The sequence below is a fragment of the Saccopteryx leptura genome, chromosome 3 (genome assembly GCF_036850995.1).
Source record: "Saccopteryx leptura isolate mSacLep1 chromosome 3, mSacLep1_pri_phased_curated, whole genome shotgun sequence".
NCBI classification, from domain to species: Eukaryota; Metazoa; Chordata; class Mammalia; order Chiroptera; family Emballonuridae; genus Saccopteryx; species Saccopteryx leptura.
Window position 1 is genome coordinate 227,839,334 of NC_089505.1, and position 25,459 is coordinate 227,864,792.

The window sequence follows — 25,459 nt, forward strand, 5'->3', positions numbered from 1 at the left end:
TGCTTCTCCCCCCCTCTTCTTCTCCCGCAGTGAAGGCTCCACTGGAGCAAAGTTGGCTGGGGGGGGGGGGGGGGAGCGCTGAGAATGGCTCCATGGCCTCTGCCTCAGGCGCTAGAATGCCCCTGGTGGGCATGCCCAGGGGCCATACCGGGTGGATCCCAGTCGGGCGCATGCGGGAATCTGTCTGACTGCCTCCGTTTCTAACTTTAGAAAAAAATTAAAATCTTTAAGATGATTTATAACAGCAGTAGAATAGTAGTGGTTGCTACAATAAGGGGACACATGAAATTTTGGCTATTTCATTTGGCCAAAATCAGCAATGCTTTAAAAACTAGTATTAAACTTGACTTTCTTGGTGCCAAGGATAGGGTTTACAAACCTATTAAATACCTACTGTAGGCTAGGGTTGTGATAATTGCCCTGAACAATGGGGAGAATGACAAAGTTAAAGGGTATATTTCTCAGATCATATTCATACCAAAACACTTGAGAATAATGGACACAGTTAAGGTAGAACCTAGCATTTTATTTAGATCTTCATTAAACTGTTGGAATTGAGAACCAGACATACGTAATAAACCTCCAAAAATAGATCCTGAAAGGCACTTTCTGCTTAGGGCAAGCAGTCATGGAATAAGCATGTAAACAAGCTGGCTTCTCTGTACCACACCAGCCAAGTCAGCTTTCTCCACGGCAAGCCGCACCAGCTCTGCCCTCCCTCGATAACACCAGCCAGAACCCCTGTAGGTCTAACCCAAGGTTTTTCTGTAGGACACCTTGGCCTACCTGGGAATGCTGGAAACATATTAAAGGAATTATGGTGTTGAGGAAAAAAAAAAACTTTTAAAAGCTGCCATCTGAGGTGATGGCTTCTCTGTACTTACGCCATACCCCAGAATACAATAAATAAGCAATTAGAAAATGTTCAAGTATGAAGGGATTTTCCTCCTCCCCGCCAAAAGCACTGCTGTCTGAAGGAAGCTGGTTTCTCTGTAGCTACACCAGCTGTTCAGAAAGCTCATTGGACCTGGTTTTGAAAATAAAACAAAGTTAAAACCCTGGGAGGAGTTATTGTGCAGTGTGGAGTACTTAGTCTTTCTTATAAAGAAAAAAAAGTTATCTGGTACCAAAGTGTGCAACCTACAGCCCCTCAGGTACTGCCCTGTGACTTCTCTGTGTGACATCACAAGGGTGCCAAGTGCCTGTTTTTCTAGAGCTAGGAGTTGGTGGTTTGGCTAGTGCTGAAACCATGCATAGGATTGGTTTACTAAATAAAAACCTTATTACGTACGTCCTCCAAAAGACAGCTGAATAAATGGAGACTTGATTTGGTGCTGTTTAAGAGATGGCAATTAAGAGCATAAGCACCAGGAAGATGGTTTAATGGTAACTGCCTTTTTTTTTTTAACGTCAGGCTAGAGCTCCAACTGGAACTTGCGTTACATGCAAGAATGATTGAGTAGGGAACACTCCCTGACAAAGAGCTACATAATTAGAAGTGGATTATGTTATAGGGAGGATAAGGGAAAGCTTCATATCCATAATAGAGCTTGAGACATTACAAATTCATGCTGACAGGGCTGTGGCATTGCCAGACAGAAGCTATAATGGAACTACAAGTACTTTACGTGCACATTACAAGGACATTTTCAGCATTTGGTGAGAAAGTCAATGCAATTAAAATTTTGGGGGGTTGGTGATAGGGCGCAAAGGTTCAATTTCAAAGCATTATTTACTACAGTGTTGTTGGTTTGTTTCTAGGCAGTTACATGGATCACCTATGCTCACTAAATTCATAATGGTGAACAAAAAAACCTAGGGACAGAATAGCAAGCCGAACTTACAGTCCCCCACACAAGCTAAAATTCATGTCATTGACTAGAGTGACTGCAACTGATCAGGAGCTGAAAGAGGACAGGAAAATTTAGGAAGAAGGGCCTTTTCCCTCAGAGCTTGAAGGCTTCTCTGTAGCCTACGCCAACAAGTCTGGGGAAAAAAGGCTAACACTTTCAATATTTAAGCTTTCTGGGCACTTCCCATGGGAAGCTGTCCCTACCAAAGTGGCCATAGGCTGCAGTCCTCTGATAAATTGGCTTCTTCAGATCCAGATCCCTGGAATATACAAGTCCGTAACTTAATATGTAGTAATCAATTAAAATTAAGCAAAAACAATCAGCAAGACTCATTTTCAAGACTTCTGGCAAATGAGTTCAGTTCTCTGGGGTATGCTAGGAAAAAAGTTTGTGGCAAAGGTATTTGTTACTTCCCTGGTGTCCAAACTCCTTGTACAGTCCTTATTAGTAACTATAAATTCTTGTTTTTCGGTCCCTGGCTCAACAAATATGAAAACTTGTCATTATTCTGAGAAACTTTACGTGTCAAAAAGCTCATCTGAGATCATACAATACTTACCAAAATGCCATGCCCACATCCTACCATGGTTATTTTCTTTATTAATAGCCTTCAACATTGAAGAATCCATTTATCTGTACTGATTTCTTCAAAGTAAGAATTCTTAGGTAAGATGAGCACAATGCTCAGTATCAAATGTGGAAGACCCTCTGGGTAGTTAAGTCTAAGCGTGTAATGCTATTCTTTTATATTTTTCTTAATAATTTAAGCCTTTATTCAAGGCATATTAGGTAACACCAATATACATTCTAAGAATTACAATGTTCTCTCACTTGAGGAGCCTCCTTCACCTTCTCAGATATAAATATAACTCAAATATCTATAACACCCCACACCCTTAGTATTTTTCACTAGCAATGGGCTTTACCATCTTTACCTGACAATGACCCCAGGGCGGAGGTCAAAATTCTTCTTCACAATCTCTAATAGCTCTCTCTCACTCTTCTGAGAGGTGCCATAATGGAAAATGGAGATAGACAATGGATGAGAAACTCCAATAGCATAAGAGACCTAGAAGGATTCAAATGTCAGAAGAGTCAGTTATCAAAAAAGCCAAGTAGATAACTACTAAATGCCCCCCCCCTTACATGCCTTTTAATCACTCCAGTTATATATAAAAGTGTATACCTGCACAAGAACCCTTCTGCATAGACCTCCTTTAACAAGGGATTTTGCCACCCAACGAGCAGCATAAGCAGCAGAACGGTCCACCTTGGTATAATCCTTTCCTGAAAAGGCACCTCCTCCATGAGCTCCCCAACCACCGTAAGTGTCCACAATGATTTTGCGGCCAGTCAAACCAGCATCACCCTGAAATTACAGAAGTTCAGTCACTTTATGCCTTATCCCTCCCAGTAAGTGGTTCTAGATCAAGTTTGTTAAATGCCTATTCTGTATCAGTCAGCAAATATCTTCTCAGAAGATTCATGTGTAGGCTTCAAAAAACCCTACGAAAGTGGTAGTGGCCAAATTCTTACAAGTAATCATCAGAGAAGATCCAAACAGAGTAAACTGAATTGACATTTGTAAGGCCTTACCTGAGGCCCACCAATAACAAATCTGCCACTTGGCTGTAGATGATAGATTGTATCCTCATCAAGATATTTAGCAGGTACAACAGCTTTGATGACTTTCTCCTTTAGGGCATCCCTCATCTCATCAAGACAAACTTCTTCATCATGCTGAACAGATATAACGATCGTGTGGACTCTGATGGGAAGCACAGCACCTCGATCCTGCATATACTGCACAGTCACCTTAAAGGCAACACAGATCATCAGAACATCAGTTTACTACACAATAGTTTTGTTCTAGGTTCTCTACCTTAAGATAGCAGAAAAATGCCAGTTTTTAAATTAGCCTTAATCAAATGACTTAGCTAATATTCCAGGCCAATGTAATATATGCAATTTAGCTGTAATGATCATCACTTACTTGAGTTTTAGAATCTGGGCGTAACCAAGGTAAAGTGCCATTGCGGCGTAGTTCAGCCAGTTTGGCATTGAGCTTGTGTGCTAAGACAATGGTTAACGGCATGCATTCCTCAGTTTCATCAGTGGCATAACCAAACATCAGCCCCTAAAAAGGAAAGTCACCAATATCAATCCAGGCCTCAGAATTTAAAAAAAAAATTTTTTTTTTAACTTTTATTAATTTTTAGAGAGAGAGAGAGAGAGAGAAGGGGGAGGGAGGAGCAGGAAGCTTCAACTCCCATACAGGCCTCAGAATTTAATGTCAGAAGAGATGCAAATAGCCCTTGTCACAATACCTGGTCTCCTGCACCAATGTCTTCCTCATTCCGGTCAAGATGAACACCCTGAGCAATATCTGGTGACTGTTGCTCCAAGGCCACTAGCACATTACATGTCTTATAGTCAAACCCTATAACAAAACAAAACCTTATTTTAAAAAGGTCATAGCACCCTGGCCAGTTGGCTCAGTGGTAGAGCGTCAGCCTGGCGTGCAAGGGGTCCCGGGTTCGATTCCCGGCCAGGGCACACAGGAGAAGCGCCCATCTGCTTCTCTACCCCTCCCCCTCTCCTTCCTCTCTGTCTCTCTCTTCCCCTCCCGCAGGGAGGCTCCATTGGAGCAAAGATGGCCCGGGCGCTGGGGATGGCTCCTTGGCCTCTGCCCCAGGTGCTAGAGTGGCTCTGGTCACGGCAGAGCGTCGCCCCCTGGTGGGCGTGCCAGGTGGATTCCAGTCGGGCTCATGCGGGAGTCTGTCTGACTGTCTCTCCCGGTTTCTGCTTCAGAAAAATACAAAAATACAAAAAAAAAAAAAAAAAAAGAAAGAAAGAAGGTCATAGCAAAACCTTAAAACCAATTTCTAGAATTCTAATGTCAGTTTACCCTTCAACAACACATCTGCCACTGGACTATAAAGTGATTAAGACAACTGTGCAGGGGATGTCAGTGGTCAGGTCAGTGCCCCTTATCTAATCCCTGTGTTGTTCAAAAGGCACCTCTACTGCAAAAGAAATAAAATATACCTACAACTTAGCGCTTTTAGATAACGGAATAAGGCTGGAACAAAAAGTGAACCTATACAACTAGAGTTAAAGATTAATAGGAACATACTAAAAGAAGAGAGAATTGAAGAAAATATTTGGAAAAATGAGCTTAGAAAAGCCAACTCATTAGAACACACCTTTGGAAGAATCATCATATCCAATGTGTTTAATGGTTTCACGAACCACTTTCTGGTAGTCAATAGCAGCTCTGGACGTAATTTCACCAGCGAGAAGAATCATTCCAGTTTTAGCAACAGTTTCTAATAAAAGAGAGGTTCACACTCAAATGTCACTCTTGTAATTTTCATGATGCTACCTTTTCATCAGTTGCTAAGAATCATCAGTGTTCTGAACCTACCACAAGCCACTTTGGCATCAGGATCCTGCTGAAGGTGAGCATCAAGGACAGCATCGCTGATCTGGTCACAAATCTTATCTGGAAAAAAACAATTCCTTGCTCAATTTCTGTAACTTACTGTTAATGTAAGTATGTCATGCTCCCTTCCTCATAACTACAGTTGTAAAAACCTTTGGTAGAGCTTTCTTTTTATAACTGTTTATAACCTACATTAAGACTTACCAACTTAAACACTTTCAAGTGTACAATTCAGTAGTGTTACAAATATGGAGATATTACTGCTATATAATCAAAGCACTTTTACTAAGCCATTTGAAGAATAAATGCTGGCTGTAGTGCTGAATGTTACTTGAAAACTTGACACCATGGTCTTAATATAGCTGCACCACAAGATCACCAATTCAAATAAGCCAGCAGAATATCCACTATGTTTAATACATTTAAACATTATGGCATGTGTACTTCACACCTGACATGGACTTAAGTCCCATCTCTACAGTACTTCAGACTTTTTGAAAAATTATGTTCCTGGGAAAACAATTTCCATTGTTAAATAGAAGAGCCACATTATTAAGATCAATCAAGACAAAGTAGATAGAGTGGTTTATCTTCAAATCCAAAAGCAAAGGGAGGAAAATTTAGCAATACTTAACATTTTATCCCCCAAATTTAAAGTTTACATTATAAATCTAACCAACCAGAAAGATCAGCGTTTGTTTTTTTGTTTCTTATCAACTTCTCCCTGATCCTGAGGAACACCAATGAGGGCAACGAGAAATGATGTCCATTAAAGAGTTAAACAATGAAAGCAAGGATACTTTATGAACAAAAGGAATAAAATAGTAAATTATTTGACTTTTGTTATGAGTAGTCCAGGAACAAGAGCTGAACAAACTGGGGAATGCCCAAATGTATTCTGAATCTATGTTGATTTTTTCCTCTATATTGTCATCTATTAAAAATTGGGAGAGGAACAAAAATACCTTCTCCCATATCACTTTCCTGAATTTTCAATACAATCATGCAAAATGTACATTCCAGTCAGGCCAAGGATCAGGACTTAACCTACGAACTGTCACAAATGCCTGTGACTTTAAATGATTAAGTCACTCGACCATCACTCATCAGGGTCTTGGGTTTTGTCCCGTCCTGTATACCACTCACTAGGTTGTGCTTTTAGAACATCATCCAAGGCACAGTAGATTACTAGAGAGAAATGGACCTTTAAACCATCACACTAAATGTCCTTGTGGTCAACCTAAGACAGGGCAGAAGCAGTCCAGCAAAATAATGACCTTTACCAGGCGATACTTTCAGAATACTGATCGAAAGTTCCTTGAAATACCTTAACTCACTCACGTGTCGACTGATTCCCATAATGGCGGACCAGTGGACAAAGCCGGGTACGGAAACGTGAAATAAAACCATGCCTGACGGTAAGCACCAAAGGCTTTAAAACGCAACGGCAGCTTACGCCAGTTCACGTTTCCCATTCTTTTCACCCATGGCCCAAATAAGGCATGCCTTCTCCAACACGTGCTATATTTGGTTGGAGACTGTCAGCTCGAAGGCGAGGTCATATACTGTCTAAGGACATGCCGGTATGAGTAGTAATGATCCAAGCCAAGGAACTCAAGGAACAGAAAGCGTCCCGAGCAGCGGCCCCCGAGTCCATAGCGCCCAACGCTCCAGCAGCCCGGCCGCTCCCCCGACCCAGATGCCACATGCGGCAGACACGTGGTTGCGGCTGCAATGCGGGGCGCGCGCTCCCGAGGGCCGCGCGCGAGGGCTCGGGGCGGGTTGCCCACTCGTTTTTCAGACCGCTGGGTGGAATGGACAAAAAGTGCCTTCCCTTGGGTAGAGCATGAGTCGCTACAGCGGCCGCCCTTCTCGTTTTCTGGAATCTTCTGCGTGCCGGGGCGCGCAGCCGGATGGGAGGGGAGGGAGAGAAGAGGAAGGGGGAGGGGAGCAGCGGACACGCGCTCGGCACTGGCGGCGCCAAGAGGAAGGCGCGCAGCCATCGCTCTTCCCACCGCCTGGCAAGTGGTGGCACCGGCGCGCGCGTGTCCCAGCCAGGTCTGGCTTGGCCCGACCCCACCGTCCACCCTCACTTCGCGCCAGGCCCCATCCCCTCACCTGGGTGGCCTTCCCCTACAGACTCCGAGGTGAAGAGGAATGTGCCCTCCTCGATGAACGCCTCGTGGAAGCCGTTGAGCTGTCCGTTCATGTTGGTGTTCGTGACAGTGGCGGTGAGTGAAAGTGACGTTGAAGGAGGACAGGAAGCGGAGAGGCGACGGCTAGAACTGCGCAGTCAGAAGACAGCGTCCACTCACTTCGGCCGGCGGTGCGGAGCGAACCAGGCGGCGGGTGGCGCGGCCCAGTATTTATACACAGCGCCCGCGCGCGCCCGGCTCGGGCCCTGCCCCTTGGCGCCGCGCGCCAATGCGCCACTCGCGCGGGGGAGAAGGGGCGGTGCGCCGAGGGCGGCTCAGGCTAAACCACTCTGCGAGGCAGTGCGAGGGGACCGAGGGAATGCACCCCTCCGCCAATATTGAGCTATCGTAAGCACCCGTAACAAGGGGTAAGTGGAAACACGAGTGTACGGGGTCGTTGTACCCTTCCGTGTTCGATGTGGGAGGAAAAGCCGCAAGGGCTTTATGGGTCTGCTCCCCTGTGCTGTGACATGGCACCTCCCGACCGTTGGCCGGCTGTCTGGCGGCGAGGTCGCGTCCCCCAGCGGTGGCGATGGGAATTGTGAAGGTTTTGTCCTCTGGCTCTTTCCCGTGGGTCTTTCCGGCCGCACCGCGTTTGGGTGCCCTGGTGACAGGGAGCTGGTGGCCCTCAGCCCTGTGAAAGTGGCCATCTTGGCTGGGCAGCGACGATTCTTCGCACCGCCTTTTTCGTCCTCTCCCTGCGTGCACCTGGCGGCTGGAAACCCTGATTGTGGGGGGCCTCGTGGCTAGTAATTTATTTATTTATTTTTGGATAGAAAGATGGTCCTGTGTGTAATTTCTTGGTGAAAGCCTCTGTGGTGAAAATGGTGGAAAAGCAGAACCACCATTTCTGGTGCAAGTTCTGTCAATGATTTAAACGGCTGCAGCCCTCCTTCCACACCCAGCGCTTAAGTTTCTGAAAGAAGCCCTTCCTTTTGTTGATCCTGCAGCTCCGGCTTCTTCGACATTCAAGAAAGGAGACCTCACAAGGCTGACCTTGCACTTGCTGACATTTCCGTATTTTTGAAGGGGGAAAATTGATGTTTAGAGTGTCATTTCAGTCTTCTATTGAAGAGACCATTGAATATTTTTCTTGGGAGAAAACCCTATATTTAGCCACTGTATGTGACTAAGCAGACCTCTTGAGGTGAAATGTTCCCTTTCACGAAGCTTTCACTTTAAAATGTCCACCTGCGTTTGTCCCCGTTGTGCCCATTAAAAGAATTTCAGGGAGAAAAGAAAATAACAAAAAATTTGAGCCAACAAGGAATAGGGAGTCAGGAACCGACTTCATGGAGTCCTCATTTGGAAGGACCTCACAAGTGGAAAGGAGGGCGGGTGTCACTTGTCTCGTGTAGGGGTTGCGGACTAGCTTTGGCAGAGGCTGCTGTCGTGGTGGCCCCGAGCGCATTAGCATCGAGTTTAATGATGTTAGGAGCCTGCCTGCTCCTAGGACAGGGTCTCTGGGGACATGAAGGAGACCCCAGGATAGCAGCCTCCTGCTGCTTATCCTCAGAATTGGGTAAATTATGAAGAACAATCTCGGTGGTGGCATGCGGGAGGAAAGGAGTTTTGCCTTCAGGGAAACAATGGAAACACTTGGGCTGTGCCACGGCTTTGACAAAGAAGGTAAAGAAAGGGCTCATCTCTGGACTTCATGACCACATCCATGGTCACTCAAAGCAGGCACTATAAAAAAAAGACAGTATGTTGTTTTTATTTGTTGGTTTTTATTTCAAACTAACTTCATGGAAAAAATAAGACTACTTCATATTGTTTTGTTCTAGTGTATTTTACTTAAAAAAGAAAAAAAAGCAGAGTGCCAGATTATTAACTCACAATGTATAATAAAAATGCCAGCTGAAACAAATTGCATTTGTAAACTGGTCAATGTATTATCTCCCAGCAGAAAAATCTATATGGGAAGCCAGATAATAATTACAAGGTTATTTGATTAATGCGGAGTTAGAACAAGGGGATTAGTAAAATTCAATGATTAGGTTATTCCACCCTGATACTTCTGCTACCAACTCCACTCTGGGGCTGTTCCTGCCAAGGAGATTAGAATCAGCTGTTCATACTTATTAACCTACTCTTTCTTGCTCATAGCATGTGTAATATCCTGGTTAAGAGTAGGTAGGGGTTTTGGAGTCTAGCCTCTTGCCACTTATTTAAGAGTGTTGAGCAAGCAGCCTTTCTATACCTCAGTGTCCTCCATCTGTAAAATTGGGATAATAGTATTGTCATATGATTGCTTCAAGGATTAAGTAAAATCACTCAAGTAAAAGTCTTTATCACAGTTACTAGCACAAAATAGGTATTTTTTTAAATGTTAGCTGTAATCAGTAACCCTTCAGTGGCTTCCAATTGCTCTTAGGATAAAGTCTAAAATTTCTACATACGCTGAAAGGCCTGAGTGTGATTGAACTGCAATACTTCTTGTGCCACTTTGTCCTTCTCTCTTCTTCTTTGGATTTCTTTTAATTATTAACAGTCAAATTTATTACTTGATTAGTATCAAAACAAAGCAGGACACATTTTATATTTTTCACATGGTCCCTTTCTTTTACAAATATTTATAAGCACCTCTCATGAGGCACACCCAAAGACTGGTGCTATGACAGTCCTGGTCTCTCTGCCACCTGGAGCTCTAAATGGGGGGAAATGCCTGGCTAAACTCCTCATTCTTCCTAGCCCAGATCAGCTGCCTCTTCCTGGATGAAGCCTATACCAATACAGATTTCTCACAGGATTTTGTGTTTTCTTTCCTATATGACACTAAGTGCAGTTTGAAATTACAGATTTGGTGATTATTCAATGGATGATTCAATTCCCATTACATATGTAAAACATGACAATGAGAAAGTGGTCTGTTTTGCTCAACCTTTGTTGCTGAGTGCTTGACATACAGAAGGTACTTAAGAATGTTTGAGGAGAGGGAAGGAGATCAGAGGAAAGAATAAATATATAAGGGATAGAAGAAGGAAGGGGCAGATGAGAAACGCTGGACGTCTTGTAAAGTCAATGAAAAGAGCTACTGCTTTGTTTTAGTCACAAGCATAATAAAATTGAGAGCTCTTTACTAACAGGGAAGCTCATCACTATCCTGTTCTAAATGGAGTAAGATTTCTAATCCATTTACTAGTGCCCTCAGGGTAAAATAAAATAGGAAAAGTTACTAGTTTATTTCATATTTAGCATTAATGAGATTTGTTGAATCTGAAGTTGTAAAACACATAGGAAAAATCATATCACTGCCTATAAGGCTCTAGATTTATGAACCCAAAGAACATTAATGTGGCAGTAGTCCTATGAAAGAGGCAAGGTTAGGCCCTGGCCAGGTTGCTCAGTTGGTTAGAGCATCTTCCCAATACTCCAAGATTGCAGGTTTAATCCCTGGTCAGGGCACATACAAGAATCAACCAATGAAGACATAAATAAGTGTAACAACATATCACTGTTCCTTTCCCTCTCTTCCTATCTCTAAAATCAATCAAAAAAATTTTTTAAGATTTTATTCATCGATTTTACAGAGGTGGGGCAGGGTGACAAGAAGTAGTTGCTTCACTCTGTTCATTGGTTGCTTGTCATGTATGCCTTGACTGGCCAAGCCCAGGGTTTCAAGTCAGTGACCTCAGCGTCCCAGTTTGGCACTCTATCCACTGTGTTACCATAGGCCAGGCAAAATAATTTTTTTTTTTTTTTTCTGAAGCTGAAAACGGGGAGGCAGACAGACTCCCGCATGCACCCGACAGGGATCCACCCGGCATGCCCATCAGGATGCTCTGCCCATCTGGGGCGTTACTCTGCTGCAACCAGAGCTATTCTAGCCCCTGAGGCAGAGGCCACTGAGCCATCCTCAGCGCCCGGGCCAACTTTGCTCCAATGGAGCCTTGGCTGCGGGAGGGGGAGAGAGACAGAGAGGAAGGAGAGGGGGAGGGGTGGAGAAGCAGATGGGCACTTCTCCTGTGTGCCCTGGCCGGGAATCGAACCTGGGACTCTTGCACGCCAGGCCGATGCTCTACCACTGAGCCAACCGGCCAGGGCCAATTTTTTTTTTTTTTTTTAATAAAAGAGTCAAGGCTGGGATGGGATAAACTGGTGTTTTAAACTCAGACAGCAAATATAACAACTACCGGTCTTATCAGTCTGCCACGAGAGAGTTCTAGTTAGAGAAAACATTTGCATTGTAAGAAGCTATTGATTTGGCAGGAGAAAAGAAGAAGATAACACAGGGTGTATCAAAGAGCAATATTGAAGGTGTGGAAATGCTCAGAAGAAAGCTCCTTAATTATGAGTCTTAAGAGCACCTTCTATGTGATGGCAGGCCAAGAAGGAATAAATCTAAGCCAGATGTCTCTAAAATTGTACCAGTTCTTAAGGACCTCTGAAGCATTTCAGATGGTGTCAGAAGCAAGCTAGCTCTAGTTGGAGCTGAAACAAGTACTATGTGAATCCACTTATTTTAGACTTCTTGTATTTTTTTTGTTTTGTTTCTGTTTTTTTCTCCTGGTACTTAATCACATCTTTTGTTGCCCTGATCAGGTAGCTTGGTCGGTTAGAACATCGTCCCAAGGCACAAAGGATCCCGGTTCAATCCCCAGTCAGGGCACATAGAGGAACAGTTCAATGTTCCTGTCTCTCTCTCCCTCTCCTTCTTTCTCACTTTCTAAAATCAATAAAATAAACATTTAAAATATCTTTTGTCAATCCCAGTAAAGTAATGAGGAATGGAAGACACTGAAGGAGACAATAATATAATGATGACAATATAACTTATTATGACAGGCATTGTTCTAATATTTATACCTCACAATAATTCTAATGAGGCAGGTTCTGTTTTCCTGTTTTACAAATTAAGAAACTAACATTTAATTCGCCTAGATCAGATCAGTGATGGAGCTGGCACTTGAGCCTGGGTCTGAGCTCTAAATGCATGCTCCTAGTTACAAGTCTAATAAATACTTCACACTCCCTGAGGTAATTAATGATGAAATTTGATTTGTATTCCTTTTTTGTATGTGTGGCAGAGATAGGGTGAGTCAGAGAGAGGGACAGATAGGGACAGACAGACAGGAAGGGAGAGAGATGAGAAACATCAGTTCTTCATTGTGACACCTTAGTTCATTGGTTGCTTTCTTATATGTGCCTTGACCAGGGGGCTGCAGCAGACTGAGTGACCCCTTGCTCGAGCCAGCGACCTTGGGCTCAAGCTGGTGAGCCTTGCTCAAACCAGATAAGCCCGTGCTCAAGCTGGTGACCTCGGGGTCTCGAACCTGGGTCCTCCACATCCCAGTCCAACGCTCTGTGCACTGTGCCACTGCCTGGTCAGGCTTGCTTTGTATTCTTGCATACCTTTTCCTGTGAACATTCACATATACAGAAATATTTTACTTGAAATGTAGATTTTTCTCAATTTTCATGGCCATTTCCCCAGAACACTATGTAAAGGTAGAAATTATTTTAATTTTTTTTATTGTGGTAAAATGAAAACAAAATTTATCACTTAAACCATTTTTAACTTTACAGTTTTATGGCATTAAGTACACTCACATTGTTCTGCAAAATTTTTATTTTTAAAAAATATTTTATTAATTTTTTAGAAAGAGGAGAAGAGGGAGCAGGAAGCATAGTAGTTGCTTCTCGTATGTGTCTTGACAGGGCAAGCCCAGGGTTTCGAACTGGTGACCTTAGCATTCCATGTCAACACTTTATCCACTGTGCCACCACAGACCAGGCAAATCATAACAGTAAAATATACTACAGTATAACTTCACCATACAGTTTTTTTTCCACATCATCAATACTGATGAACCTAACATCTTTGTGTTACCAAACTCAAGGGTTCACTGCTTGGATGTTCTCTTCAAGAATAAGATGTAGTTGTTAAGGAGACAGCAGATTCACATCCAAAACTCTGCCTACACACACACACACACACACACAACATACTTTTGTAAATTACACATTTATTTCTTCTTTGCAGTTGACTACACTTAACAGTTTGAGTTCCTGTCAAGCTCATCCTGTTTAAAGCTGCATCTGCAAAATACTGTGCTATATTTTACATTTACCAAGATAGCATTCAGTAAGAACTGCCCAGGCCCTGGCCGGTTGGCTCAGCAGTAGAGCGTCGGCCTGGCGTGCGGGGGACCCGGGTTCGATTCCCAGCCAGGGCACATAGGAGAAGCGCCCATCTGCTTCTCCACCCCCGCCCCCTCCTTCCTCTCTGTCTCTCTCTTCCCCTCCCGCAGCTGAGGCTCCATTGGAGCAAAGATGGCCCGGGCGCTGGGGATGGCTCCTTGGCCTCTGCCCCAGGCGCTAGAGTGGCTCTGGTCGCGGCAGAGCTACGCCCTGGAGGGGCAGAGCGTCGCCCCCTGGTGGGCAGAGCGTCGCCCCTGGTGGGCGTGCCGGGTGGATCCCGGTCGGGCGCATGCGGGAGTCTGACTGTCTCTCCCCGTTTCCAGCTTCAGGAAAAAAAAAAAAAAAAAGTAAAGAACTGCCCAGACCTCAAGACCCTTGTCCTATTGAACAATTCTACCTAAGATTTTTTCACTCTCCATTCTTGAAGGAATGGGGCATACTTCTGTAACTGCTTCCCGCTAAAAAGGGACAGATTACATCTTTGAGTTAAAGGAGTGAAAGTCTCTGGTTGCCTGACTTATGAAAGTCTTGGGGTTCCCTAGATCCTGGGATTTCTGAGAACAGGAGTGCATAGTAGTAGGTGGACATCAATGTCTTTTGAAGAGCAGCTTGAGGTCAGACTGGTTTGCAGTAGTACTGTGGACCTATTTCCTTATTCTCACTGGGTGGTATAGCTGGCTTCACTTGAGATAGCTATATCTCATCCAGGGGCTATATCTTGCAGTTGAAGAGAAGAATTAATTTTTTTTTATTGTTTGTTTTGTTTTGTTTTATTGATTTCAGAAAGAAAGGAAGGGAAGACAGAGAGACAGAAACATCAATCAGTTTTATATGTGCCCTGACCGGGAATTGAACTGACAACCTTTGTGCTTTGGGATGATACTCTATCCAACCGAGCTATCTGACCAGTTATATATATCGGGCAGAATGAGGTGTTAATAATACCAAATGAGGGCCCTGTTGTTGGCCCAGTGTGTAGATGTCCTGGTTTTGATTCCTGGTCAGGGCATACAGGAGAAGCGACCATCTGCTTCCCCACCCTTCCCCCTTCTCTCTCTCTCTCTCTCTCTTTCTCTCTTTCCCTCCCACAGCCAGGGCTTGATTGGCTAGAGCGCATCAGCCTAGGCGCTGAGGGTTGCTCAGCGCCTGGGCCACCCTCCATGGAGCCTTCTTCTCAGGTACTAAAAGTAGCTCAGTTGCTAGCATGGCCCCCCATGGGCAGAGCATTGGCCCCAGATGGGTGTTGCTGGGTGGATCCCGGTGGGCATTGGGCACATATGGGAGTCTGTCTCTCTATCTTTCCTCCTTTCACTTGGGAAAGAAATAATAATAATAATAATACCAAATAAGGACCTATTTATATTGGATTTGATTGATGTTGCAAGTATCCTGATTTCCAGGCCCTGGAATCCTTCTGCTGTCAATTGCCTCCACAGGCAGCCAAAGGAAGGTCCTGCCCCATGCCCCTGATACACTGAGAATATTGGGACAGAAATAGGAAGGAACCAATGTATCCTTTGTCTTATCCGATTCTGCTCTGTGGGAGGACACAGTTGCCCCCAAGAGAGAGAATGCTGAATTGGTGGAGCACTTGGGAGCATGTGATCCTGTCCCCAATGATATTGCCCTCACAATTCACAGAGACCTTACATGCTTGCGAAGGTTTTTGCCATGTTTTGCTTTTCAGTCCTCCAGGCTGCTAAGTTCTCCAGAAAGCCTGAGTAAATTAATGTTCTTACAATCCCATTTAACTGAAAAGGGCAGTTCATGAAGGAGAAATGTAAAGAGATTTTAGTTTAACTGCACTCTGTGATTAAAGGTCTGGCCGAGGACAGTACAAACCAGGACAGGGTCAGGATCCACTGAGGTTGAGATCTTCTCATCTGGTGGAAAGCAGAGTTCTAATATTTGCCCCCAAACTTGACCTGGAGTGATGGTTTCCTTCATATTGTAATCCCAAAGGGTTTGTGGCATCTATCACAAAGAAGGTAGTCTGGTAGATTGATCACCCAATATGTCCTACTGGAACGAACCTTTCCTCTGTACAGTTTCCTACATGGGTTCCTTCTTTCCAGGCTTCCAGCTGGGTTGGAGACTTAACCCAATTCTTGTGGTTGGTTATGTGAAGGTTAGAACTGACACGATCTGTTTCTGGGGTCCCTTGACAACTACAACAGCTAGGATTTGTCGTAAGGAGCAACTTTTCTCAAGTAGGTAATTCAGCGGAAAAGTCGTGGTTTCAGCCCTGGCTGCACATTAAATCAACTGACGCCTGTACCCCTCCCTAGACTTAAGTCAGAATGTCTGGGTTTAGGTATACAGGAGGTCCTCGGGTTACGACATAGTTTTGTTCCTGATGATAGTGATGTAACCTGAATTTTGGTGTAAGTCAAAACATACCCTAGCCTAACACAAATGGAGCCCTTGTGCTTTTAAGTCCAAAATGGTGTAAGCGAGCATTACTGGGGGATGCCAACTCCCTCACTCATGTGCCACGTTACTGCATATTCTTCCGCCATGCGCAACCAAATTAGTTCGCCCACATAATTTGTAAGTACATCTCAACTTTTTAAAATTTTTATGGGAGCCTGACCAGGCGGTGGTGCAGTGGATAGAGCATCAGACTGGGATGCAGAGGACCCAGGTTCAAGACCCCGAGGTCGCCAGCTTGAGCGCAGGCTCATCTGGTTTGAGCAAAGCTCACCAGGTTGGACCCAAGGTCGCTGGCTCCGTTACTTGGTCTGCTGTAGCCCCACAGTCAAGGCACATATGAGAACACAATCAATGAACAACTAAGGTGTCGCAACACGTAACTAAAAACTAATGATTGATGCTTCTCATCTCTCCGTTCCTGTCTGTCTGTCCCTGTCTATCCCTCTCTCTGACTCTCTGTCTCTGTAAAAAAAAAAAAAAAAAAAGGCCTGACCTGTGGTGGTGCAGTGGGATAAAGCGTCAACCTAGAACACTGAGGTTGCCGGTTCAAAACCTTGGGCTTGCCTGGTCAAGGCATATATGGGAGTTGATGCTTCCTGCTCCTCCCCCTTCTCTCTCTCTCTCTCTCTCTCCCCCCTCTCTCTAAAAATCAATAAATAAGATAAAGAAATTTTTTTTATGGGAGTGAGCGTCATAAACTTGAAACGTCATATGTTGAGACTGTCGTAACCTGAGGACCCCTGTATTTTAAAAGTAACCCAGGTCTACAAGACTTTTGGGGATATCACTTTATAAGTTATATAAATGTCTAATCCAGAAATTAATATGACATATAATATTCTGGGTCAACTGTAATTGAAATAATTTTTTAAATTTTTTAAAAACCCAGGTGATTTTAATAAAGAGCCAGGGTTGAAACCTACTAAGCTATCCAATTATTGGTTGAATCAGTGGTAATAACCTTACATTTTCAAGAGTCCTGCAAGACCCATATTATATGGAGCATTATATATATATGCCATTATAACTTCACCTTTACTCTAGGGGCAATGTTATATTTTAGGACCATGGACAATTTGCTTTAAGCAGTGGATTCTTTCTTGTTTTAAGATTTTATTTTTATTCATTTTTAGAAAGGGGTGGGAGAGAGAGAGAGAGAGAAGAGAGGGAGGAGCAAGAAGCATCAACTCCCGTATGTGCTTTAACCGGGCAAACCCAGGGTTTGGAACCGGCGACCTCAGCGTTCCAGGTCAACACTTTACCTCCTGTGCCACCACAGGTCAGGCTAAGCAGTGGATTCTTTTTTTTTTTTCCTGTATTTTTCTTAAGCGGAAACGGGGAGAGACAGTCAGACAGACTCCCGCATGCGCCTGACCGGGATCCACCCAGCACGCCCACCAGGGGGCAACGCTCTGCCCACCAGGGGGCGATGCTCTGCCCCTCCGGGGCGTCGCTCTGTTGTGACCAGAGCCACTCTAGCGCCTGGGGCAGAGGCCGAGGAGCCATCCCCAGCGCCCGGGCCATCTTTGCTCCAATGGAGCCTTGGCTGCGGGAGGGGAAGAGAGAGACAGAGAGGAAGGAGGGGGGGGGTGGAGAAGCAGGTGGGCGCTTCTCTTGTGTGCCCTGGCCGGGAATCGAACCTGGGACTTCTGCACACCAGGCCAACGCTCTACCACTGAGCCAACCGGCCAGGGCCAGCAGTGGATTCTTTTTTTTTTTTTTTGTATTTTTCTGAAGCTTGAAACGGGGAGAGACAGTCAGACAGACTCCCTCCTGCATGCGCCCGACTGGGATCCACCTGGCACGCCCACCAGGGGCGACGCTCTGCCCATCCAGGGGCGATGCTCTGCCCCTCCGGGCCCTCGCTCTGCCACGGTGACCAGAGCCACTCTAGCGCCTGGGGCAGAGGTCAAGGAGCCATCCCCAGCGCCCGGGCCATCTTTGCTCCAATGGAGCCTTGGCTGCGGGAGGGGAAGAGAGAGACAGAGAGGAAGGAGGGGGGGTGGAGAAGCAAATGGGCGCTTCTCCTATGTGCCCTGGTCGGGAATCGAACCTGGGTCCCCCCGCACGCTAGGCCGACGCTCTACCGCTGAGCCAACTGGCCAGGGAGCAGTGGATTCTTAAAGGTTAATATGCATACATGTCACCTGGGGAATCTCCTTAAAATGCACATTTTAGCAAGATTCTGCATTTCTAACAAGCTCCTAGTTGCTGCTGACCCTGCTGGACTATGTACCTCATTTTGAGGAGCAAGGGTGTAGGCCAGCAGTCTGCAAATTAGGATAGGGTATTGCGACTACATGAAGCTCTCCAAGGTCTGTTCAGACATTAGTAGTTTTATTGTATCGATTTCCAACTCCCCAACTTCCATACTAACTGAGATGGAAGAATAGATTATTTCCCAATTCCCCTTTGACAAGTGGCCCTTCTCTTAAGTGATTAAAGGAGGGAAGACCTTCTTACCCGGCTGAATCTCTGGAGTGCTAAACAAAGGGACACATATTATTAGTCTAGGTATTGAGAAAATGGATGATTCTGATAACCAAAAAATCCTTTTTGCAGTTAAATCTTGTCTAATCCTTTGTTTCTACATAATTGGATTTGAGTTTATGATGTTGTTAGCTGATAGATCATTAAACATAATTTTGGAATGATAGATTACTATGTGATTTTTTGTTTGTTGTTTTTTGGTTTAACTCAGAAGAAATTAAAAACGTTTAGTAAAATGGCTCTAACAAACTTTTTTCATAAATATTTACTTATTTATATGAACAAGGTACTCAGTACAGCTATAAAATTGAAAATTAAGATTAGAATCAATAATGAACCCTGTCTTTTTCTAAAAATAAGTAATATTCTTCAGTGGATTTTAAACTTACTGGGGAAAGAAGAACCATCCACTTCATGACACACACACTTTCAATCTCTCACACACACACATACACAGGCTTATATATTTTTTGATTAATAATTATAAAAATTATATTTCATATTATGATCAATTGTGTACTGATTTTATATTAAGTCAAGACAAAGAAACTATTTCTCATCCTTAGACTTATAATAAACATTTTTAATGTATTTTAATTTATATGCATATTTGGTACAGAGCAGGTAATAGGATGATCAATAAAAAATTTCAAGATAAGATATAAAATAGATTACCTTAGTATAAAATTATTTTGTAGAAATAGATTGGAGTGGCCCTGGCCAGTTGGCTCAGCGGTGGAGCGTCGGCCTGGTGTGCGGGGGACCCGGGTTCATTCCTGGCCAGGGCACACAGGAGAAGCGCCCATTTGCTTCTCTACACCCCCCCTCCTTCCTCTCTGTCTCTCTCTTCCCCTCCCACAGCCAAGGCTCCATTGGAGCAAAGATGGCCCGGGCGCTGGGGATGGCTCCTTGGCCTCTGCCCCAGGCGCTAGAGTGGCTCTGGTCGTGGCAGAGCGACACCCCGGAGGGGCAGAGCATCGCCCCCTGGTGGGCAGAGCATCGCCCCTGGTGGGCGTGCCGGGTGGATCCCGGTCGGGCGCATGCGGGAGTCTATCTGACTGTCTCTCCCCGTTTCCAGCTTCAGAAAAAGTATAAGAAAGAAAGAAAAAAAGAAATAGATTGGAGTTACAGAGAAAAAGAAAAATACAAATTTTCTCACTATTAAAGGAGAATTTGTCAAGTATTTTTCTAATTTTTTTTTCATGTATTTTAAAAGTAAATGATAGTGGGCCCTGGCCAGATGGCCCAGTAGATAAAGCATGGTCCCAGTGCATTGAAGTTGTTGTGGCTTCGATCCCCTGTCAAGGCATATTTGAGAAGCAGTTAATGAGTATACAACTAAATGGAACAATCAATGAATACACAACTAAATGGAACAACTAAGTGAAACAACAAATTGATTTTTCTATCCCTCTCTCTCTCTCTCTTTCCCTCCCTTTCACCCCTTCCTCTCTCTCCCTCTCAAATCAATGGAAAAACTTTTAAAAATAAAATGAATGATGTTGGGTATTAACTCTCTATGGTATTTAGATTTTATTGGATATATTTAAGAGTGATGATTTATTATGTTTTATATGCCAATATTTATAATATATTGAAAGTTACAAACTTTTAACTGCACTTATGATGAAAAACTTCAGATAACTACTTAAAAATATTCTGGTAGCACATAATTTAAAAATATATATTTTGGCCCTGGCCGGTTGGCTCAGAGGTAGATCGTCGGCCTGGCGTGCGGGGGACCCAGGTTCAATTCCCAGCCAAGGCACATAGGAGTTGCGCCCATTTGCTTCGCCACCCCCACCCCCTCCTTCCTCTCTGTCTCTCTCTTCCCCTCCCGCAGCCAAGGCTCCATTGGAGCAAAGATGGCCCAGGCGCTTGGGATGGCTCCTTGGCCTCTGCCCCAGGCGCTAGAGTGGCTCTGGTCGTGGCAGAGCGACGCCCCGGAGGGGCAGAGCATCGCCCCCTGGTGGGCAGAGCATCACCCCTGATGGGCGTGCCGGGTGGATCCTGGTCGGGCTCATGCAGGAGTCTGTCTGACTGTCTCTCCCCGTTTCCAGCTTCAGAAAAAATACAAAAATACAAAAAAAAAAAAAAATAGCGGGAGTCTGTCTGACTGTCTCTCCCCGTTTCCAGCTTCAGAAAAAATACAAAAATACAAAAAAAAAAAAAAAATAGCGGGAGTCTGTCTGACTGTCTCTCCCCGTTTCCAGCTTCAGAAAAAATACAAAAATACAAAAATACAAAAAAAAAAAAAAAAAAAAAAAAAAAAATATATATATATATATATATATATATATATATATATATATATAGGCCCTAGCCAGATATTTTGGTTGGTTGAGCATCGTCCTGAAGTACAGAGGGTGCCAGTTCAATCCCCAGTCAAGGCACATACGGGAACAGATGTTCCTGTCCCTTTCTCTTGCTCCCTCCCTTTCTTACTCTAAAATTAATAAAATAAACATTAAAAAATATTTTTTTGGGGGGGAGTTAAAACCTGCAAAAATTTGAAGACCACTTACCTAGACCAATTGAGAAATGAGGATAATCCAAGAATTCAAACTCAGTTGTTTAGAAATGGATTTATCTGAGTTTGTGTGAAAGTGATTATAAAAGAGACAACCCAGGGCCTGACCTGTGGTGGTGCAGTGGTTAAAGCATCAACCTGGAATACTGAGGTTGCTGATTCAAAACCCTGGGTATGCCTGGTCAAGGCACATATGGGAGTTGATGCTTCCTGCTCTTCCCCCTTTCTCTCTCTCTTCTCTCTAAAAAAAGAAAAAGAAAAAAAGAGACAATCCAGGATGATCCAGGCAGAAACTTCACGTGAGCAGATCCAGGTAGCATGTGGAAATAATATCAAAAGTATGATCACTCTCTGGTCCAAAATAGTGTGTAGATGCTATTAATCAAATATTTTGCAGGTTTCCTCCAACCTTGGCAATATTGACAATTTGTGCTGGATAATTCTTTGTTATGGGGACCTGTTCTGTGCATTGAAAGATGTGTAGCAGTATTCCTGACCTCGACTCACTGGATGCCATTAGCACCCTTTCCCCCAACCCCCACATTTTGACAACAAAAAATATACTCCCCAGTTAAGAACCACTGAACTATTGGAAACACTGCAGGGTTATTATTGTTAATGCTGGAGTTTATAAATCAGAGGAAGGCAGCCTTGTTGTTTTTATTCCCTTTAAGGATTGGAATGAAGTTGTAAGTCCCTAAAAGTCTTACATGGTGAAGCCCATGGCCCTGCAGGGTGTTAGTGCCCTGTCTGTGGACTACCACATACTCGAGTCTCTAGCTCTGATAGGGATTGGCCCCACTTGGCTAGGCTAATGGACACTGGATGTGGGAATGACATGGTCAAGGAGGAGTGGTGAAACAGATTTGAGACTAACCACTGCCCTCACTGCCTGGAGGCAAAGCTATTATAGGCAATGTGGAGATGACCTCCCAACCTGAGAACCAAGAACACCAGCCAACCTTTACATCACACATATCTGATCTACTTGAGCCTAAGCATTATCCAGGAACAGAGGGAGTGTTTGGCCATGATTATGTGTCTGAGTAGCACTTCACCTTTACTCTAGGGGCAAGACATACTGATGAACGGCAGTATCTGCTTTCTTTGCAGGTAGTCCTGGACCTGAACAAAAAAGTGGCTCTTGCTGGACAGACACCTGCTCAGTATTGCTCAAGGCCTGCAAATTCACAACCCATGGTCCAGAGCCACAGGGAAGTATGAACTCCCTGTAACTCTGGTTCATAGCCTTTTTTTAGATCTGAAGAAAGTTATGAAACTCTCCCTAGAAACATGTACCACTTGCACTCACAAATTCTATATATAATTCTATATATAATTTTTGAAGCTCAACCATATAAGGCAAGTTAAGAATCCTAGTATTCTTCAATTCCACCTCTAACAACAATCCATTCTAAAGAAATACTAACATTCTATATGTAAATATGTCGAGTATATTTATATTGGCATTGTTATAATAGCAAAAATATAGAAATATTTTTTAATTTATTCATTTTAGAGAGGAGAGAGAGTGAGAGAAAGAGAGAGAGAGAGAGAGAGAGAGAGAGAGAGAGGGAGGAGGAGCAGGAAGCATCAAGTCCCATATGTGCCTTCACCAGACAAGTGCAGGGTTTCGAACCAGCGACCTCAGCATTCCAGGTCGACACTTTATCCACTGCGCCACCACAGGTCAGGCCTAGAAATATTTTAAATAAATACTAATTAAAAATTGATAAAGCCCTGGCCGGTTTGCTCAGTGGTAGAGCGTCGGCCTGGAGTGCAGGAGTCCCGGGTTCGATTCCTGGCCAGGGCACACAAGAGAAGCGCCCATCTGCTTTTCCACCCCACCCCCTCTCCTTTCTCTCTTTCTCTTCCCCTCCTGCAGCCAAGGCTCCACTGGAGCAAAGTTTGCCTAGGCGCTGAGAATGGCTCTGTGGCCTCTGCCTCAGGCACTAGAATGGCTTTGATTGCGGCAGAGCGATGCCCCAAGATGGGCAGAGCATCGCCCCCTGGTGGGCATGCCGGGTGGATCCCGGTCGGGCGCATGCAGGAGTCTGTCTGACTGCCTTCCCGTTTCCAGCTTCGGAAAAAAAAAAAAATTAAAAAAAAAAAAAGATAAAGCGTTAACTTGGAAACGCTGAGGTTGCCGGTTCAAAACCCTGGGCTTGCCTGGTCAAGGCACATATGGGAGTTGATGCTTCCTGCTCCTCCACCCCTTCTCTCTCTCTCTCTCTCTCTCTCTCTCTCTCCCCCCCCCCTCTCTATAATGAATAAATAAAAATCTTAAAAAAAAAATTGAAATACAGTGTGTCCGTAAAGTCATGGTGTACTTTTGACCAGTCACAGGAAAGCAACAAAAGATGATAGAAATGTGAAATCTGCACCAAATAAAAGGAAAATTCTCCCGGTTTTATACTTATTCAGTGCAGTTTGATGTGGGCTCACGCACAGATTTTTTAGGGCTCCTTAGGTAGCTATCACGTATAGCCTTTACAGACTTGTCACTGACTGATGGCCTACCAGAACGGAGTTTCTCCACCAAACTGCCGGTTTCCTTTAACTGCTTATCCCACCCAGTAATGTTATTCCTATGTGATGGCACTTCTTTATAAATGCGCCGATAGCCTGACCAGGTGGTAGTGCAGTGGATAGAGAGTCAGACTGGGATGCAGAAGGACCCAGGTTCGAGACCACGAGATCACCAGCTTGAGCGCAGGCTCATCTGGTTTGAGCAAAAGCTCACCAGCTTGGACCCAAGGTCGCTGGCTCAAGCAAGGGGTTACTCGGTCTGCTGAAGGCCCGCAGTCAAGGCATATATGAGAAGGCGATCAATGAACAACTAAGGTGTTGCAACATGCAACGAAAAACTAATGATTGATGCTTCTCATCTCTCTGTTCCTGTCTGTCTATCCATCTCTCTGTTCCTGTCTGTCTATCCCTCTCTCTGACTCTCTCTCTGTCTCTGTAAAAAAAAAAAAAAAAGGAAATAAACGCGCCGATATTGACGTTGCACTTTGGTCACTGATTCGAATTTAGTGAGCCACAGAACACACTGAACTTTCCTCTATACCGTCCACATCTCGACTGGCATGGCCATGGGCTGCTCTGCTGTATACACAGTGTTACATCATCATCTGCGCATGCACACATGCTACCACATCATCCTACAGAAACTGGGAGGGTTTTCCTTTTATTTGGTGCAGATTTCACATTTCTATCGTCTTTTGTTGCTTTCCTATGACCAATCAAAAGTGCACCATGACTTTACGGACACACTGTATTAATATATTTGATTCACAATGGAATACTATGCAGCTTTTAAAGAGAATCTGAGGTAGAATTCTTTGTAAAGATTGAAAATAAGTCCATGATAGTCTGCTGTGTAAAATACATGTGCAGTCATATAGAGTATCATCTTGTTTTTCTTAAAGTTGTTATATATGTGTAAGTCCAAATATATAATATTTGGATTTATAGAATAAATTCTGGGAATCTAAATACCAAACATTACAGCGGCTAGTTCTATGGGGTAAGACTTACACTTTTTCTGTATCTACCTCTGTGATATTTGAAATTATAAAAATTGGCAAGAATTGTTTCTGTAAGTTAAAACAAAAACGATTAACAGCAACAACAGGAGTGAGTTATCTCTAGAATGTGGAGTGTGATGGATGAAGAGGTTTCAGTCTGGTCAGCTCCCCCAGGTAGATTAGGCATTTCTATGGCACAGATCCCATGAGAAGCTCCCAAATTAAGATGACCTGTTTTTGAGGTGCCAGTATCACTGCAGAGCCTTATTGAAAATGACAGCCCCCTCATGTTCCATTGTGTTGATTCTTCTGAAATCATTTGTCCCCAGCGAGACCACTGAATTTTAATTTTTCTAAATATGGCCCTGGCCGGTTGGCTCAGCGGTAGAGTGTCAGCCTGGTGTGCTGGGGGACCTGGGTTCGATTCCCGGCCAGGGCACATAGGAGAAGCGCCATTTGCTTCTCCACCCCCACCCTCCTTCCTCTCTGTCTCTCTCTTCCCCTCCCACAGCCAAGGCTCCACTGGAGCAAAGATGGCCCAGGCGCTGGGGATGGCTCCTTGGCCTCTGCCCCAGGCGCTAGAGTGGCTCTGGTCGCAGCAGAGCGACGCCCCGGAGGGGCAGAGCATCGCCCCCTGGTGGGCAGAGCGTTGCCCCTAGTGGGCGTGCCGGGTGGATCCCGGTCGGGCGCATGCGGGAGTCTGTCTGACTGTCTCTCCCCGTTTCCAGCTTCAGAAAAATACAAAAAAATAAATAAATAATTTTTCTAAATATACAAGTTTTACAAAAACTTGATTAAAATAATAAATGATTAAAATATTTAAAAGAAGGCCCTGGCTG

At 44.3% G+C, this 25,459-nt stretch overlaps 1 protein-coding gene and 1 long non-coding RNA gene across 2 annotated transcripts in view; one reads left to right on the top strand and one right to left on the bottom strand.

Moving 5' to 3' along the window:
• Nucleotides 1–505: 505 nt before the first annotated feature.
• Nucleotides 506–7,632, bottom strand: MAT2A (methionine adenosyltransferase 2A). Its single transcript, XM_066377831.1, has 9 exons — nucleotides 7,417–7,632; nucleotides 5,281–5,358; nucleotides 5,060–5,182; nucleotides 4,181–4,293; nucleotides 3,847–3,990; nucleotides 3,450–3,668; nucleotides 3,040–3,222; nucleotides 2,789–2,922; nucleotides 506–2,112 (listed from the first exon to the last, which is right to left on the bottom strand). The coding sequence occupies exons 1-9, from the start codon at nucleotides 7,505–7,507 to the stop codon at nucleotides 2,010–2,012; spliced, it is 1,188 nt and encodes a 395-aa protein (XP_066233928.1). The 5' UTR covers nucleotides 7,508–7,632; the 3' UTR covers nucleotides 506–2,009.
• A 102-nt stretch (nucleotides 7,633–7,734) lies between these two features.
• LOC136400712 (uncharacterized) overlaps nucleotides 7,735–25,459 on the top strand; it is an 87,596-nt gene continuing 69,871 nt past the window's right edge. Inside the window, exon 1 of the long non-coding RNA XR_010750365.1 lies at nucleotides 7,735–7,861. This is a non-coding gene — a long non-coding RNA (uncharacterized lncRNA). The remainder of the gene's footprint in view (nucleotides 7,862–25,459) is intronic.

Excerpts from the sequence above, each read along its gene's own strand:
- MAT2A (XM_066377831.1), bottom strand. The coding sequence starts at position 7,507 with ATGAACGGACAGCTCAACGGCTTCCACGAGGCGTTCATCGAGGAGGGC. Across the intron at positions 5,183-5,280 it reads TGATGCCAAAGTGGCTTGTG|AAACTGTTGCTAAAACTGGA; the intron begins GTAGGTTCAGAA and ends CTCTTTTATTAG. Across the intron at positions 3,223-3,449 it reads TTGTTATTGGTGGGCCTCAG|GGTGATGCTGGTTTGACTGG; the intron begins GTAAGGCCTTAC and ends CTGTAATTTCAG.